Below are 19,596 nucleotides of genomic sequence, written 5' to 3' on the forward strand. Positions count from 1 at the left end.
ATCCAGAGCTCTATTTTCTGCCTCTTGTAAAATAAATGTATTTGCTTCATCACTAGTTGTCAACTGATACGTGTTAATATTAACTTTTCTAATCCTATCTACAAAGCTTTCTAACGACTCGTTTTGCCTCTGAGTGATAGTGTTTAACTGCTCCCTATAAAATCTACAGCTGTTCTGTTTTTGAAAACGTTTAAGTAATCCTTTCTTCAATTCCTCAAATGCTGTTGAATTCCGTAATTCTTCATGGTATAATACGTGTGCTTTAGCCTCTCCTAGCAATCTTATCGTTTCTAAGAGCTGTTCATCTGACCATGATCCTAACTTTGCAGCTGCTACTAAATCATCAAATAGGCTGTTATGTCTTCACCAGGTTTACCTGAAAAAGGAGTTACCAAGGCTGCTGCTGAGGAATCTAGGGTGGGAGGGATTGAACTGGTTTGCCTAACCTCACACAACTGTTTAAATAATGCATTATTATCATTTTTAAGCTGTGCTATTTGATTAACTAAGCTCTGAATAGCTTCCATAGTAGAAACCGCTTGTGGTGCTGACTCTGACTTTGTACGATTTCGTGTCATCATTTTACAAACTATTAATTACACAGTCTTACTATACTGAATTAAAAAGATGTTTAAAAATTTTCGACAAACTCTTAATATTATGAGAGAAAATACACTTCTAAATAAGGAAAATATTACGACTGTCTATGCAACATCTATCCTTTCTCACATTAAACGATACTAACTGTGGACCTTCAGTGACTGTCATTCACACCTCATATTGAGCCAAGGGTTTTTCTCTGACACCAAATGTAACAGTTGTGACACTAAATGTAGCACTTCTGCTACTAAATGTAACTGGGTTTTCTCTTTTGATGCTGTCAATTGCCAGGATGAGCATTCTAAAGCATTCTGTCAGGGTGAAAATATTAAATTAATCAATTTTTCTCTCTTAACAACATGTTGGCAGGGTGGGTTCTTCCTTGGCTCGGGTATGAGGTAGAATGAAACAGCATTTTTACATAAGATAACTTTTATTGAAAGTTTCGTACAACTGTATCTTACTGGATGTTCAGGTTCGGAGAGCGGCAGCTGTGTCGTTTGCGTAGCCTTCTGCTGCGGCAGCGGCGACGGCGGCGTCTGATTACGCGTAGCGGTGTGTATCTCGTGTCGCCGTCTCGCCCAGCTGACCGGAGAAGCGCATGCGAGGTGGCCCGTTTAATTACTGCGAGCGAAGTCGTGCATCGGATGATGATACCTTGAATGTGGCGTCCCAGTGTTTCTCTTCCATAAGCGGCCGCGTGTGTTGTGCGTCGGCCAGCGGAGCGGCGCGGCGGGGGAAGGCCAGTGTCCCGGACTCGAACAACGGACTCCCGCTTGCCAGTCTTCGGCTGTCAGATCTTCATCCCAGCTCACAGGTGACTGCTGATGTGAGGCCGTCTCCTTCCCGTCCTCACGAGTCACCCGGGTGCGTAAAGATCAGACTTTAAATACCTTTTAACTTCTGTCTTCTGGCGCCGAGCCTGCTGCTTCCTATTCCATTGCAGCGTCGGACTTGGTGCGTCTGTGCATGATGTAGTCTCTTCTTGCATGACGGTCTTCAGCACCGAAACTGACTTAAAACAACTGCTACGCTTCTTCACTTCTTCGTCTTCTTCGTCGCTCGTCTCCGTCTTCGTCCTCGTCTCCGTCTGTCAGGCCCACCGCGTCTCGCGTATTTATTCACTTCAGTTCACTGGAGGTGAACGACTTCACGGCCATTGCCTCTTCTGTCACGTCGAAAAGCTTCTCGAAGAATCTTGTTAACGTCGGTCATTGGCTCTTGGAATGTAGGCGAGGGCCTTTGCTCACATGCGACAACTGAGAAACACGTGAGCCGGTCGGGCGATGCCCTGACGGCTGAATCGACAGCGCCCACTTAAGTGGAACTTGCTGACTTCACGGTCATTGTCTCTTCTGTTCGGCTGTTTTGCCCGCTGTTTGGCAGTATGTAACTCTCTAAACTAAACCAAGTTTTTCATTTATATTCTAATTTCTACTTCACTTTGATTTCACTAATTTATTTACTTAAGTACCACTCAACAAAGTGTCTGGCGCAGTTGTTAGGTCGATTTCTGCTGCTACGACGGTAGGTTATCAAGGTTTAAGTGAGTTTGAACGTGGTGTTATAGTCGGCGCGCGAGCGATGGGACACAGCATCTCAAGGTAGCGACGAAGTGGGAATTTCCCCGTACGACCATTTCAAGAGGGTACCGTGAATATCAGGAATCCGGTACAATATCAAATCTCCGACATGGATGCGCCCGTAAAAGATCCTGCAAGAACGGGACTGATCACTACTGAAGAAGTGTTCAACGTGCCAGATGTATAGCTCTTTCGCAGATTGCTGCAGATTTCAATGCTGGGCAATCAACAAGTGTCTGCATGTGAACCATTCAACGAAACATCATCTATATGGGCTTTCGGAGCAGAAGTCGCCCCTTGTGTACCCTTGATTACTGCACAACACCAAGCTTTACGACTAGCCTCGGCCCATTAACACCGACATGGGACTTTTGATGACAGTTGGCTGGTTGGACGAGTCTCGTTTCAAATTGTATCGAGCTGCTGACTTGTACGGGTATGTAGACCATGAATCCATGGATGCTGCATGTCAGCAGGGGACTGTTCAAGCTGTGGATGCTCTGTAATGGTGTGGGATGTGTGCAGTTGGAGTGATTTGGGACCCCTGATACGTCTAGATACGACTCTGACAGATGACACAACGTAAGCATCGTGTCTGATCACCTGGATCCATTCGTGACCATTGTGCTTTCCGACGGACTTGGGCAATTCACGCAGGACAATGCAACACCCCACACGTCCAGAATTGCTACAGAGTGGCTCCAGGAACACTCTTCCGAGTTTAAACACTTCCGCTGGCCACCAAACTCCCCAGACATGAACATTATTGAGCATGTCTGGGATGGCTTGCACCATGATGTTCAGAAGAGATCTCCACCCCCCTCGTATTCCTACGGATTTACGGACAGAGCTGCAGGATTCATGGTGTCAGTCCCCTCGACCACTACTTCAGACATCAGTCGATTCGATGCCACGTCGTGTTGCAGCACTTCTGCGTGCTTGCGGGGGTCCTACACGACATTTGGCAAGTAAACCAATTTATTTGGCTCTTCAGTGCTCTCTTAACAGCAAAAATACGCTGTCACCAAATATATTTATCCTATCATTTCGGACCCCCCCATGAACCATGGACCTTGCCGTTGGTGGGGAGGCTTTCGTGCCTCAGCAATACAGATAGTCGTACCGTAGGTGCAACCACAACAGAGGGGTATCTGTTGAGAGGCCAGACAAACGTGTGGTTCCTGAAGAGGGGCAGCAGCCTTTTCAGTAGTTGCAGGGGCAACAGTCTGGATGATTGACTGATCTGGCCTTGTAACACTAACCAAAACGGCCTGGCTATGCTGGTACTGCGAACAGCTGAAAGCAAGGGGAAACTACGGCGGTAATTTTTCACGAGGGCATGCAGCTTTACTGTATGGTTAAATGATGATGGCGTCCTCTTGGGTAAAACACTCTGGAGGTAAAATAGTCCCCCATTCGGATCTCCGGGCGGGGACTACTCAAGAGGATGTCGTTATCAGGAGAAAGAAAACTGGCATTCTACGGATCGGAGCGTGGAATGTCAGATCCCTTAATCGGGCTGGTAGGTTAGAAAATTTAAAAAGGGAAATGGATAGGTTAAAGTTAGATATAATGGGAATTAGTGAAGTTCGGTGGCAGGAGGAACAAGACTTCTGGTCAGGTGACTACAGGGTTATAAACACAAAATCAAATAGGGGTAATGCAGGAGTAGGTTTAATAATGAATAGGAAAATAGGAATGCGGGTAAGCTACTACAAACAGCATAGTGAACGCATTATTGTGGCCAAGATAGATACGAAGCCCACACCTACTACAGTAGTACAAGTTTATATGCCAACTAGCTCTGCAGATGACGAAGAAATTGAAGAAATGTATGATGAAATAAAAGAAATTATTCAGATAGTGAAGGGAGACGAAAATTTAATAGTCATGGGTGATTGGAATTCGAGTGTAGGAAAAAGAAGAGAAGGAAACATAGTAGGTGAATATGGATTGGGGCTAAGAAATGAAAGAGGAAGCCGCCTGGTAGAATTTTGCACAGAGCACAACATCATCATAGCTAACACTTGGTTTAAGAATCATGAAAGGAGGTTGTATACATGGAAGAACCCTGGAGATACTAAAAGGTATCAGATAGATTATATAATGGTAAGACAGAGATTTGGGAACCAGGTTTTAAATTGTAAGACATTTCCAGGGGCAGATGTGGACTCTGACCACAATCTATTGGTTATGACCTGTAGATTAAAACTGAAGAAACTGCAAAAAGGTGGGAATTTAAGGAGATGGGACCTGGATAAACTGAAAGAACCAGAGGTTGTACAGAGATTCAGGGAGAGCATAAGGGAACAATTGACAGGAATGGCGGAAAGAAATACAGTAGAAGAAGAATGGGTAGCTTTGAGGGATGAAGTAGTGAAGGCAGCAGAGGATCAAGTAGGTAAAAAGGCGAGGGCTAGTAGAAATCCTTGGGTAACAGAAGAAATATTGAATTTAATTGATGAAAGGAGAAAATATAAAAATGCATTAAATGAAGCAGGCAAAAAGGAATACAAACGTCTCAAAAATGAGATCGACAGGAAGTGCAAAATGGCTAAGCAGGGATGGCTAGAGGACAAATGTAAGGATGTAGAGGGTTATCTCACTAGAGGTAAGATAGATACTGCCTACAGGAAAATTAAAGAGACCTTTGGAGATAAGAGAACGACTTGTATGAATATCAAGAGCTCAGATGGAAACCCAGTTCTAAGCAAAGAAGGGAAAGCAGAAAGGTGGAAGGAGTATATAGAGGGTCTATACAAGGGTGATGTACTTGAGGACAATATTATGGAAATGGAAGAGGATGTAGATGAAGATGAAATGGGAGATACGATACTGCGTGAAGAGTTTGACAGAGCACTGAAAGACCTGAGTCGAAACAAGGCCCCTGGGGCAGACAACATTCCATTGGAACTACTGACGGCCTTGGGAGAGCCAGTCCTGACAAAACTCTACCATCTGGTGAGCAAGATGTATGAAACAGGCGAAATACCCTCAGACTTCAAGAAGAATATAATAATCCCAATCCCAAAGAAAGAAGGTGTTGACAGATGTGAAAATTACCGAACTATCAGTTTAATAAGTCACAGCTGCAAAATACTAACACGAATTCTTTACAAACGAATGGAAAAACTAGTAGAAGCCAACCTCGGGGAAGATCAGTTTGGATTCCGTAGAAACACTGGAACACGTGAGGCAATACTGACCTTACGACTTATCTTAGAATAAAAGATTAAGGAAAGGCAAATCTACGTTTCTAGCATTTGTAGACTTAGAGAAAGCTTTTGACAATGTTGACTGGAATACTCTCTTTCGAATTCTAAAGGTGGCAGGGCTAAAATACAGGGAGCGAAAGCCTATTTACAATTTGTACAGAAACCAGATGACAGTTATAAGAGTCGAGGGACATGAAAGGGAAGCAGTGGTTGGGATGGGAGTAAGACAGGGTTGTAGCCTCTCCCCGATGTTGTTCAATCTGTATATTGAGCAAGCAGTAAAGGAAACAAAAGAAAAATTCGGAGTAGGTATTAAAATCCATGGAGAAGAAATAAAAACTTTGAGGTTCGCCGATGACATTGTAATTCTGTCAGAGACAGCAAAGGACTTGGAAGAGCAGTTGAATTGAATGGCCAGTGTCTTGAAAGGAGGATAAAAGATGAACATCAACAACAGCAAAACGAGGATAATGGAATGTAGTCGAATTAAGTCGGGTGATGCTGACGGAATTAGATTAAGAAATGAGACACTCAAAGTAGTAAAGGAGTTCTGCTACTTGGGAAGCAAAATAACTGATGATGGTCGAAGTAGAGAGGATATAAAATGTAGACTGGCAATGGTAAGGAAAGCGTTTCTGAAGAAGAGAAATTTGTTAACATCGAGTATAGATTTAAGTGTCAGGAAGTCATTTCTGAAAGTATTTGTATGGTGTGTAGCCATGTATGGGAGTGAAACATGGACGATAAATAGTTTGGACAAGAAGAGAATAGAAGCTTTCGAAATGTGGTGCTACAGAAGAATGCTGAAGATTAGATGGGTAGATCACATAACTAATGAGGAAGTATTGAATAGGATTGGGGAGAAGAGAAGTTTGTGGCACAACTTGACCAGAAGACGGAATCGGTTGGTAGGACATGTTCTGAGGCATCAAGGGATCACCAATTTAGTATTGGAGGGCAGCGTGGAGGGTGAAAATCGTAGAGGGAGACCAAGAGATGAATACACTAAGCAGATCAGAAGGATGTAGGTTGCAGTAGGTACTGGGAGATGAAGAAGGTTGCACAGGATAGAATAGCATGGAGAGCTGCATCAAACCAGTCTCAGGACTGAAGACCACAACAACAACAACATCATTTCGGAACAGGATTAGGTCCTGCTCAATGATTTCGGCTGAACTTACCTCCGAATTCACATAACTAATGAGGAAGTATTGAATAGGATTGGGGAGAAGAGAAGTTTGTGGCACAACTTGACCAGAAGACGGAACCGTTTGAGAATCAGTGCTTTCTTTTAACACCTCGAGCTCTGATACTTTCCCAACACATCCACTACTGCTTACAACTGTTGTACCAATAGTTCCTGGTAGATAAACAGTTGTCAGCTAGGCGCAGTTGTTCTACATGAAACGTATATTGATGCCTGTACTACATACTCAGCTGGACTGTAAGTACCGTTACTATACAACACAGCATAGTGGAAGTTTGATGTCTCTCCTCAGGTATCTTTACGTCAGACAGTACTGCAGAGATATATGGAAAGATACTCAACTGCAGCTGGAAAAAGATGTGATGGATAATGCTTCGTGCAGGGCTCAAGATTATAAGAATATCGCATTAATATCAGGTATACATGGAGGAGTACAAGAAGAAAAATTCTAAAAGTTAGTCCGAAAGTTCAGTTCAGTCCGAACGCAAATCATTCCTTGAATCTTTGTGGAGCTGATGCATTCTCTTGTGTTCCCTCCAGCGTCGTCTGGTTTGGAACTGTAGAAAAGTTATATCAACCCTTCTCGTCTTTTACATGTACATGGGAATTACTTGTAGAAAAAACGGGAAAATGACTGTGTGCTGATTACAATGCAGTTTAAGTCGTAAACGAAAACGTCGAAACAATTGAGAGCATTCTGTAAGACATGAAAGATTCGTGCAAGGCAAACCTTGGTGCTAAATCTCGAGCATGCACGATCCTCCCAGCTCTATGAGATTTCACCTTTCTGATTTACGAGTGCATCAACTTTTGGCACACTACACTGAAGGAACTAAATTTAGCCCAATAATATCTACAGTCTCCAAAAATGACTTTCAATCAAGGAGTCGCTTAATTAAAAGTCCTGATTGAGATTTTAGTTATGACATGAACTACGGTTGACACTAAAAATTGCAATGATATGGACATTAACTTCGACGGTGAGGAAATAGGAGCCTAAATTAAACAATACCGGCTCAACTAGCTCATGGCTTTAGATTGGCGATCAGTAAGTAGTTCGTCGATCAGTGTTTGAATGCGTAGACCGATCTATACAGTACAAGACTGTCACATCAATATACGACCGTGAAGGAAATTAGGCAAATTTTCTAAACTTTCGGAAGCAAAATTCGTTCTAGAAGCTTCCGATGACGCTATGTCTGTATGAAGAGATTTCCCTGACTCTTTTCCCTGTACGTCACTAATAACCCAGTACTTCATGACTTCGCTCTACGTTGAATCAAGAACGACTAGCGAATCTGACCATTTCATCAATCGAAAGAAAAGTTTCATATGAAACAGAAGACAATGACGTTATTCAGAATTTCAGTGAAATAAAGGGGCCAAAATAAACCGATGACCCAAAGAAATTGCAGCATCCGCCTAACATCGTGTAGGGCCCTCACGAGCACGAAGAATCGCCGTAACACGACGTGGCATCGACTCCATTAATGTCTGAATTGGTGCTAGAGGGAACTGACACCATGAATCATGCACGGCTGTCCGTAAATCCGTAAGAGTACGAGCGGAGTGGAGATCTGTTATGAACAGCACGTTGCAACGCATTCCAAATACTCTCAGTGATGTTCATGTCCTGGGAGTTTTGTGGTCACCGGAAGGCCGCGCGGGGTAGCCGCGTGGTCAGGGGCACCTTCTCACGGTCCGAACTGCTTACCCCATTGGAGGTTCGAGTCCTCCCTTGGGCATGAGTGTGTGTGTGTCATCCTTAGCGTATGTTAGTTTAAGTTAGATTAAGTAGTGTGTAAGTTTGGGACCGTTGAACTAAGCAGTTTGGTCCCATAAGACCTTACCACAAATTTCCAACCGAGGCTTTTAAACTCAGAAGAGTGCTCCTGGAGCCACTCTGCGGCAATTCTGGACATATAGCGTGTCGCATTGTCCTGCTGGAATTACGCAACTCCGTCGGAATGCACAATGGGCATGAAAGGATGCAGGTGGTCAGACAGGATGCTTACGTACGTGACACCTGTCAGAGTCGTATCTTGACGTATCAGGGGTCCCATATCACTCCAACTGCACACGCCCCACACCACTAAAGAGTCTTCAATAGCTTGAACAGTCCTCTGCTAACGTGGAGGGTCCCTGGATTCATGAGGGTGTCTCCATACCCGTACACGTCCATGCGCTCGATACAATTTGAAATGAGACTCGTCCGACCAGGCGACATGATTCCAGTCATCAACAGTCCAATGTCGGTGTTGATGGGCCCAGGCGAGGCGTAAAACTTGGTGTTGCGCAGTCATCAAGGGTACACGAGTGAGTTTTGAGCTGCGAACGCCCATATGGGTGATGTTTCGTTGAAAGATTCGCACGTTGACACTTGTTGATGGCCCACCATTGAAACCCGAAGGAACTTACGGAAGGATCGCCCCTCTGTCACGTTGAACGATTCTCTTCAGTCGTCGTTGGTCCCGTTCTTGCAGGATCTTTTTCCGGCCGCGGCGATGTCGGAGATTTGATGTTTTACCGGATTCCTGATATTCACGGTACACTCGTGAAATGGTTGTACGGGAAAATCCCCACTTCATCGCTACCTCGGAAATTCTGCGTCCCATCGCCCGTGCGCCGACTATTAACGTCACACTCAAATTCACTTAAACCTTGATAGCCTTACATAGCAGCAGCAGTAAGTGATCTAACAACCACGCCAGACACATGTCTTACATAGGAGATGCCGACCGCAGTGCGTTTTCTGCTTGTTTACATATCTCTGTATTTGAATACGCATGACTAAACCAGTCTCTGTGGCGCTTCTGTGTATAAGTTAGGCGATGTAAGGAGAGCACTCCAGGAAATCTGTCTGGAGACGTGGACGTTGCGCACTGAATTGTGTCCCCTGCTGGCATGCAGAGTCCATGGATTCATGAGATTGTCTGCATTCCCGTACTCGTCTACCCGCTCGATGCAGTTTGAAACGAGACTCGTCCGACCGGGCAAGAGGTTTCCAGTCAACAACAGTCCAGTGTCCGCGTTGGCGGGTCCAGGCGAGGCGTAAAGCTTTGTGTCATGCAGTCATCAAGGGCACACGAGTGGGCCTTCGGCTCCGAAAGCCCATATCGATGACGTTTCGCTGAATCGATCCCACGCTCATACTCGTTGATGGCCCAGCACTGAAACTTGCAGCAATTTGCAGAACAGTTGTACTTCTGTCAGGTTGAATGGTTCTCTGTTGTCGTCGTTGGACCTGTTCTTGCAGGATCTTTTTCAGGCCGTAGTGACGTCGGTGATTTGATGTTTTACTGGCTTCCTGATTCTCACGATACAGTCGTGAAGTGGTCGTCCGCGAAAATCTCAACTTCATCGCTAACTCGGAGATGCTGTGTCTGATCGCTTGAGCGCCGACTACAAAACCTCGTTCAAGCACACTTAAACCTTGATAACCTGCCACTGTAGCACCAGTCACCGATCTAACAACTGCGCCAGACACTTGTCTAATATAGGAGTTGCCGACCGCAGCGCCGTATTCTGCCTGTTTACGTATCTCTGTATTTGAATACACATGCCTATACCAGTTTCTTTGGTGCTTCAGTGAATGCACCATAACAAAATTATCAAAAACTTATATTTTAAACTAAGATTACATAACTGAATGATATAATTATACAAGATTTGTTTCCAGACATATAAAATGGAAGCTAATTTTCTTATTGTTGTCTTTTTTATTGCTTTGCACTCTACAATATAGTTGCTGTGCTGTATCCCGTTTCAAATGCTATCTTTCTCAGTTGTGTGTTTAAGTATGTATATTCCAGCTACTAGAGCGTATAACACACAATATAAGTACTTGACTTTTTTGTCAGCCATTGTATCTGTCTTATTAATTTTTTAGAAAATGCGCACCAGAAATACATCCATTTCCAAGCAGGCCGGGGGCTTCATTTGGTTTCGCTGCCCCGTATCTATGATGGGCTCAGTCCAGCACTGTTTGTTTTGTTTTGGCTTGGTTTTAGGGCGCAAAACTGCTACAGTCATTAGCGCCCGAGTCCAACACTGTGGGAAGACCTACACTGACGAATCAAAAATGTCATGACCACTGGCCAGCGCGAGACTGAACGCCTCCTGGTGGGGTTGCGGGCGGGTGACGCAGTAAGGACAGAATGTAAACGGAAGAGACACGAAATGGCAGTCATTATACCGCAGATCGGGCGACAAATGCCGAGATCCATTGATATAAGCGACTTGAACAAAGGGCGCATTGTTGTGGCGCTGTGGCTTTAAACGAGAACCTGTGAAACAACGAAGATGGTCAAGCTGGTCCCCTGTTTGCGTACCAATGTCGTGAGCACCTATGGGAAGTAGTTGAGGGCTGGTAGAATAACGGACAGGCTGTATGGTATCGGACGACCACGTCTAATCACAGAACGTAGGGGTCGGAGGATTCCCCACTGTGTGATCCAGGATAGGCCGCGATCTGTGGCAGTTCTGACGACAGAGTACAGCGCCGGTCCCGGTACAAGTGTCTCGGGGCGCACTTCAGAGGCCACTGCTGAACATGCAGCTCCACATCACACGACCCCAACGTGTTGCTGTGTTGACCCAACGACATCGTCAGTTACGACTAAAGTGGGCACAGCAGCACTGAGTTTTCGCTGCGGATCGATAGAATCGTGTCACCTGCCGACTGAACAGCATTTCTTGTCACACCAGGTCGATGAATGGGTCCTTACATGCCGTCATCCAGGCGAGTGGCGGGACGAAACCGCGCCACAGATGCAGACCAGTGAGGACAGAACTGTGCCATCGGGTACATTCAGTTGGGCTTCTGTGGGATCCGTGCTGGTTCAAAATGGCTATGAGCACTAGGCGACTTAAGTTCTGTGGTCATCAGTCGCCTAGAACTGAGAACTAATTAAACCTAACTAACATCAGGACATTACACACATCCACGCCCGAGGCAGGATTCGAACCTGCGACCGTAGCGGTCGCTCGGTTCCAGACTGCAGCGCCTAGAACCGCATGGCCACTCCGGCCGGCTCCGTGGTGGTAACCAAAGGCGTCATGGTGGCAGCCAACTACGTGAACACTGTTGCGGACCACCTGCATCGCTTCATGCTTGAAGTCTGCCCCTACGGCGACGGCATCTTTCAGCAGGACAACTGTCCGTGTTTCAAGGGTCATAATTGTGGTACAGTAGTTTGAAGGGCATTACAGTGAACTCATATTGACGTCTTGGCCAGTAAATGTGCGTGATCCGTACCTACTCGAACACATACAGGGCTGATAGTGGCTCCATAATGGTGTGGCATGTCGTTACATGGAATGGACTTGGTCCTATGATCCAAGTGAACCGATCATTAACTGGGAATGGCTGCGTTCTGCTACTTGGAGACCATTTTCAGCCATTCTTCGACTTCATATTCTCTGACAATAACGGGACTTTTAAGGATGGCAATACGCAATGTCACAAGGCCACTCTTATTTGCCATTTACGTGAAGAAAATTCTGGACAATTCGAGCGAATGATTTGGCCACCCAGATCCTCCCACATGAATCCATCAAACTTTTATGGGATATAGTCTAGAGGGCAGTTTGTGCACGGAATCTCGCAATGGAACATTTTCGCGTTTAAGTACGGCTATAGAGGCAGCGTTGCTCAATTTTTCTACAGGGGCTTCCAGCGACTTGAGTCCACACCAGGCCGGGTTTCTGCACTACGCCGAGCAAAAAGAGGTCCGATTCGGCGTTGTTGGGAGTCCCACGGCTTTCGTCAGATCGGCGTAACTTTGGGAAACGCATGAGAGCCGGATGGGGCCGTTTCGGGGCGGTGTGGAGGGTGGTGGATGATAGAGAGCCCGAGGCGCCGGACTATTGCAGACGTCGCTGCTCCCTCGTGTGTGGTCTGTCTTCGTCATGCTGGAGGAGAGGGTGCTCCGTGTGTGGACCAACTGTTCGACTCCGAAACTCGATTACAGCACGCTGTTCCTCACGCACTGTCGTAGTTATGTTACACACCGCCATCTTGTACGCTGCGGTCTGGAGCCCTCTCGCACCAGAGAGAGGATTGCAACTTACGCAAGCGAATAGGCGAAGTCGACCGAGTAAAATGCGTGACGTGTAATACCACAACCGATATTCAGAACAGAACACAAAATTTGGAAGAAGTGCTTTTCATTTCGTCCTAGAAATTTTATAGCCAACCACATTGCCGCAGTGGTAACACCTGTTCCCGTCAGATCATCGAAGTTAAGCGCTGTCGAGCTGGAATAGCACTAGGATGGGTGACCATCCGGTCTGCCTAACGTTATTGGCAAGCGGAATGCATTCAGCCCTTGTGCGGCAAAAACTGAGGAGCTACTTGATTTAGAAGTAGTGGCTCCGGTCTCGTAAACTGACGTACGGCCGGGAGAGCGGTGTGCTGACCACATGCCCCTCCATATCCGCATCGAGTGACGCCTGTAGTCTGAGGATGACACGGCGGCCGGTCGGTGTCGTTGGGCATTCCACGGCCTGTTCGGACTGAGTTTAGTTTTTTTAGTAATTGTTTACTGTGTGAGTCTTTGACATAGGTTCGAGCAACTGAAAGAAAGACAAATGTTCAGCTTCAACTAATATGGCTCAGTCTCCTAAATTTTTAGTAAACGAACCTATCTCAGGAACGAACGGAAACATACGACCCATTATACTCCGTCCACGTTTCTGTAGCAGTCAGCTTAACATTTGCTCACGTGCAGTCGAAATGGCTGTGCTCAGTTCGACTACACTTGAATACCATTTGCCGTCTTTACGGATATCTCATTCTAGCTTCTCTACGGAATCCCGTCGCTGTTACGATGAGAGGCACTGACGAAACGACTCCCTTTCGGATTTGGAAATGTTGGTGCATTATGGCAGTGGAACATTCGGGAGTTACGCAATGCTGATGAAAATCTTTATTACAATGTGAAGAGCTTCCCTAAGGAGGCAGACAAACAGGCACCTCAGACCGACGCCGACTCGCGTCCATAGTATAGTTCTCAATCGATCTCACCCCTTCTTCTCTTATTTAATGCCGTGTCTGGTACCGGTCACACTTCCGATTGCAGCAATTAAGGGTTACCTGTTTTTGACCGGCCTGCACGGATGAACAAGTGATTCCATGACGTGTATGATACCCCAATCATTTTTTTGTAAGTGCAAAACACAGAACCACGCGGCTGCTACGGTCGCAGGTTCGAATCCTGCCTCGGACATCGATGTGTGTGATGTCCTCAGGTTAGTTAAGTTTACGTAGTTCTAAGTCTAGGGGACTGATAACCTCAGATGTTAAGTCCCACAGTGCTTAGCGCCAGTTTTGCAGACCACAGGGAGGTTTGCACGCAAAACTATTTTTCCGGGGAGGTGCCCAAATTGGAAAGCTAATTTTACCTACGGTGACTTTTTACGTTATAATATAAATACAGTCTCGATTAAACCTTTCAATGGATCGGTCAGGTCAACAAGAATCGACTTTCTGTTTTCATTCGCATTAAATGGTCCATGAACGTGTTAATAGCACAAACTAGATGAATATTTATTTAATTTACAGCAGTGTTTAGTACTCTCTTCGCTGTGCCTTTTTATACAATTTTTCCGGGGCTGGTTAGTGCGCGTTACCACTTACATGAGTCGGCACCTTCGACGTTTACTATTAATTTATCTAGCCTTATCCCTTATTTAGGTCTTACCTTCCCTAGTAAGATTGTCATTTAATTATTTGATGTAGCCTATCTAGACAGGACAGCAAAAACACGAAATAAGATCATGGGGGGGGGGGGGGGTATTCTTGTTTATTTGTTTGTTATATCGAAATGATGGACAAGGAATTCTGTCCAGTGTTATGCTTAGGAATAATGAGTGATCAAACGCCGATCGCTGTGACTTAGAATTTCAGATATATTTACTTGAAAACGACTTTTTTGTCGGCTTTCGAAGAGAGGCATCTTTACAACTCGTTAAATAAATTTGTCTTCTTGAAGTTTTCCCGGCGTATCGATTGGTCCATCATATTTCCAGCTTGCAGCCGGATCACGTTATCTTGGCACGATATTTCGGTTAACAAACATGCAGCCATCTTCAGGTGAGTACGAGACTGAAGATTACTAGTTTTTTTTTTCCTTTATTGTAATTTTAATCACCTCATACAAGGCGGGCTGGCAGCAGCTTAATACGCTGCTCTTCAGCCTTATGGGGTACAATAATATGATATAGGGGACACAGACAATACAAAAAAATGGCGGGCAAAGAAGGTAGATACAAAAAACAATAAACAAGAAGCCGTTCACGTTGGACGATAAAAACACGGACACTTGTTGACACGGCGCACAAAACACGGAGAACGGCGACGGCACATGTGAACAGTTGAGTTGTAACAGCACGAAACACAAAACGAAGCACACACACTAGACACTGATGGCGATGATCTCCGGCGCGCGAATGTTCACCATGCGTGTGCGAGTCCGGGGACTTGCCAAGAGAGGAGGAGGAGGAAGGGGAGTAGGAGAGGGGAGAGCAGAGATGCCACGGGCAGGGGAGAAAGGGGGGAGGGAGGATGGGGGAGGGGAAGCCCGGGGGAAGAGGGGTGGAAGGAGGGGACGGGGGAAAAGGAAAGAGAAGGGAAGGGAAGGGAAGAGAAGGGAGGGAGGGAGGGTGCCTAAAGGAAAGGACACCGGAAGTGGGGGGTGGGGCAGGGTCAAAGTTGATAGGAGGGGTAGATGGAGGGGAGGAGGACATCATCAGGGAGGGGGAGCTGGCGGAAGCCACCTTGGGAGAGGGTAAGGAGGGTTGAGAGATGGAGACCGGGTGGGACATGGGAATACAGGCGTGCCAGCGGGCGGGGGTGGGTGAGGATCGGGGAGACGAGCGGGTGAGGAGGGTCGAGTTTATGTAAGGTGTACAGGATCCGTATCCTTTCAAGGAAAAGGAGGAGGTGAGGGAAGGGGATGAGACCATACAGGATCCGTGTGGGGGAGGGGAGACGGATGCGATAGGCGAGGTGGAGAGCATGGCGTTCAAGGATTTGGAGGGATTTATAAAAGGGAGGGGGGCGGAGATCCAAGCCGGATGGGCATAACAAAGGATAGGGCGGATGAGGGATTTATAGGTGTGGAGGATGGTGGAGGGGTCCAGACCCCACGTACGGCCGGAGAGGAGCTTGAGGAGACTGAGTCGGGAGCGTGCCTTGGCTTGGATTGTCCGGAGGTGGGGAGTCCAGGAGAGGCGACGGTCGAGGGTGACGCCAAGGTACTTAAGGGTGGGAGTGAGGGCGATAGGACGGCCATAGATGGTGATGTAGAAATCAAGGAGGCGGAAGGAAGGGGTGGTTTTGCCTACAATGATCGCCTGGGTTTTGGAGGGATTGACCTTGAGCAACCACTGGTTGCACCAAGCAGTGAACCAGTCAAGATGGGATTGGAGAAGGTGTTGGGAGCGCTGTAGGGTGGGGGCAAGGGCAAGGAAGGCGGTGTCATCGGCAAACTGGAGAAGGTGGACGGGGGCTGACGGCGGCGGCATGTCCGCCGTGTACAAAAGGTACAGAAGGGGGTAGAGGACGGAGCCTTGGGGCACACCGGCAGAGGGGAAAAAGGTGTTGGAATCTGAGTTACGGACGGTGACATAGGAAGGACGGCGGGGGAGAAAGGAGCCGATCAGACGGACGGAGTTAATGGGAAGGGCGAAGGTTTGGAGCTTGAAGAGGAGACCGGAATGCCATACGCGGTCATAGGCACGTTCGAGGTCCAGGGAGAGGAAGATTGCGGAGCGACGGGACTTAAGCTGTTCGGAAAGGAGATGAGTGAGGTGAAGGAGAAGGTCGTCGGAAGAGAAGGACGGCCGAAAGCCACACTGGGTGACAGGAAGGAGGCGGTGCTGGCGGAGATGCTGATGTATGCGGCGGGTGAGGATAGATTCCAGGACCTTGCTGAAGACCGAGGTAAGGCTGATGGGGCGGTAGGAGGAGACCTCGGACGGTGGTTTGCCGGGTTTAAGGAACATGAGGATACGGGAGGTTTTCCACAGGTCGGGGTAGTAACCGGTGGACTGGACTACATTGTAGAGCCTGGCCAGGGTGGAGAGGAAAGGGACAGGAGCTTCACGAAGGTGATGGTAGGTGACACGATCGTGACCAGGAGCGGTGTTGCGTTTTGTGCGGAGTGTAGCAATGAGATCCTGTGTAGTGATAGGGGCATTGAGTTCCGTGTGTGCAATGTTGTCCAAGCACTGGAAACCAGGAGCGAGGGGAGGGGAAGAGGTGTCAGTTCGATCGCGGATATCCGGGAAGAGGGAGTAATCGAACTGGGGATCATCGGGGATGGAAAATACATAGGAGAGGTAGGAAAGATTACTGGTGCGCGTCGTTCTATATATACCGAAAATTGGCGCGGCGGCGTCTGCGCAGTGGAGAAGGCTAATGCCGCGCCCCCTATTTAATATGGCGCGCTCTGCAGCAGAAGCGGGCCGCGCATGCGTAGTGGTGTACCTACATTTGCGCTATCTGTCGTAAAGCGCCTTCGCGCAGCTGAGGCGCGGTAGTCGAAAGTATAAAATCAATTTTCGTCAGCCGTCGTACTAGATGCAGACCCATGTCTCTGTGAAGCGATTAAAGAAATTACAGGACCCCATGCTTTATCCATCTGAAAGCTGCCGTCTAGATTAATAAGATCCGCCAATCGTATCTCCACGGACTCCTTGATAATGGATTCCCAAAAAGATCTAGTTGTCGCTAAAATTGTTTGTTCCACAATAATCCATGGAGTGTCCCGTCGAAATACAGTGTTCTGCTATGGCTGATTTGTTGGCCTGTAGTAGACGTGTGTGGCGCTCATGCTCCACGCATCTTTCCCGTACTGTGCGAGTAGTTTGGCCAATGTAGGATTTGCCACATTGACAGGGGATCTCATAAATACCCGCCTTCCTCAGACCCATATCGTCCTTCACAGAGCCAAGCAAAGCCGATATTTTCATAGGTGGTCGGAAGATCACTTTAACACAATGCTTCTTTAAAATGCTTCCTATTTTAGAGGAGAGGTTACCCACATACGGAAGAAACGCCCTGGACATGACCACTTCTTTGTCTTCTTCTTCTTGTTTCTCTTTACATTTCTTCTTTGTTACAGCTGTGCGGATTTGGCGTGTAGAATATCCATTCGCCCTGAAGACGGATTGCAAATGTTCCAATTCTTTGGGAAGGCTGTCCTTATCAGATACCACGTGTGCCCGGTGCACCAGAGTACGCAGCAAACCCATGGTTTGTGCAGGGTGGTTGCAGCTTGTCGCCTGCAAATACAGATCTGTGTGTGTGGGCTTCCGGTAGACGGAGTGCCCCAAAGATCCATCGGCTCTACGATTGACAAGGACATCCAGAAACGGCAGACATCTATCTCTTTTTCGACCTCCATGGTAAACTGAATATTCTTGTGAATGGAATTCAGATGTTTTAAGAATCCTGCCAGTTTTTCTTCTCCATGGGGCCAAACTACAAATGTGTCATCCACGTAACGCCAGAAGACTTTCGGTTTAAATTCAGTCGACTCGAGTGCCTTCTCCTCAAAGTCCTCCATAAAAAGGTTTGCTACCAGGGGGGACAAAGGACTGCCCATGACAACACCGTCAACTTGTTCAAAATATTCATTATTGAATAAGAAATAAGTTGAGGACAGGCAATGATGAAATAATGCTGTTATGTCGGCTTTGAACCTTCTGCTAATGAGTGCCACTGAAGTCGCTCCAACTCCACAATTCTGACTTATTAGTGAGTTTTGATGTCGTCTCTTTATTTACTAAGGTTGCACTGATGGATTCACTGGCACTCATTAGCAGGAGCCCTGCTCGGTATTAGGCAGGTGTATCAGTTTCTTCGGCTTTTCATTGTACTCAGTTTAAGCAAAAACATTTTCGGGGGGGGGGGGGGAGCGATGTAGGGGGAGGGTGCATCCCCAAACTCCTCCCACCTGCATGTGGGACCGAACACAGTTTGGAAAAGCTCCAGTAGTGGTAGTCACGTAGAACTGCAATGATGAGCCATAAGAGGGGGAGGTCGTGTGAGATTCCACGGGGAAAAATGCCGTCGTTTGAGCGGCTGACGCAGAGAAGAAGCAGGGCGGGTACTCACGGCGAGGGCGATGTTGGCGCTGGTGATGCCCGCCACCGCCGCCGCCGCCGCCAACATCAGCAGTGCTCCGGGCCCCATGCTTGGAGCCGGCGCGTCTCTCTACCTCTCTACGCCTGCCTCTGCCTCCGCCTCCACCTCCGTTCTGCGCTGTCCCGGTCGCAGTCCTGCGACCCGGCACTGTCTGTCGCCCCCGGCTGTCCTGCTCTTTTGTAATTGCGCCGCCAGATGCTACAAAGCGGTCCCTGTGAACTGTGCGCTTGTCCACCGCCGATACCATCTCTCCCCCACTCCTCGTCCATCATATCTGTGCGACCCTGTCCTTCTGCTCTTCCTGTTTTGCAGCTTGTGTCAGCTGTTGGAGTATAATTCGCCGCTGCCAGGTTAGCGTGGTTTGCTAGCGAAATGGAATTCCTCATTTCATTTCCCTACGACCTTCTCTCTTTTTTTTTCTAATTTCGGAAGTTTGAATTGTCTACTACTCTTCCTTGTCAGGTCAGATGAATGCTTTGACTCCACAAGCATTACTATCGACACACAAGCCTGTAAAACTGGTACTGTGGTATCAGACATTTACTTTAGGAAAAATTTTTATTTTTATGATTACGATTACAATTGCATACATTATTATACCGCTATCCCAGAACACTGTACCACTTTCAGGTTCTCTACATAGCGGACTCCAGTGGCAACAAAAATTTCATTTTCAATATTTCGCACAAATATTCGCCGTATATAAAAATTTAAAATTTTGTCATGATCTACTGATTAAGAGGTGACAGAAGTGATGGTATAGCGGGATGCAGATAAACAGATGTCGATAGGATCGCATACACGAGGTACAGCTGCCGCAGCTGTCATTTGTACTCA

General features: G+C 47.0%; 1 protein-coding gene across 1 annotated transcript in view; it reads right to left on the reverse strand.

Annotated features, from left to right (window-relative positions):
- The window catches only part of LOC126427071 (uncharacterized), a 148,830-nt gene extending 129,907 nt beyond the window's left edge, over window positions 1-18,923 (reverse strand). The window contains exon 1 of the mRNA XM_050089247.1: window positions 18,730-18,923. Within this exon, the coding sequence (XP_049945204.1) occupies window positions 18,730-18,807 (78 nt within the window). The 5' untranslated portion in view covers window positions 18,808-18,923. The remainder of the gene's footprint in view (window positions 1-18,729) is intronic.
- Between the last annotated feature and the right edge of the window lie 673 nt (window positions 18,924-19,596).

The sequence above is a fragment of the Schistocerca serialis genome, chromosome 11, assembly GCF_023864345.2.
Source record: "Schistocerca serialis cubense isolate TAMUIC-IGC-003099 chromosome 11, iqSchSeri2.2, whole genome shotgun sequence".
NCBI lineage: Eukaryota > Metazoa > Arthropoda > Insecta > Orthoptera > Acrididae > Schistocerca > Schistocerca serialis.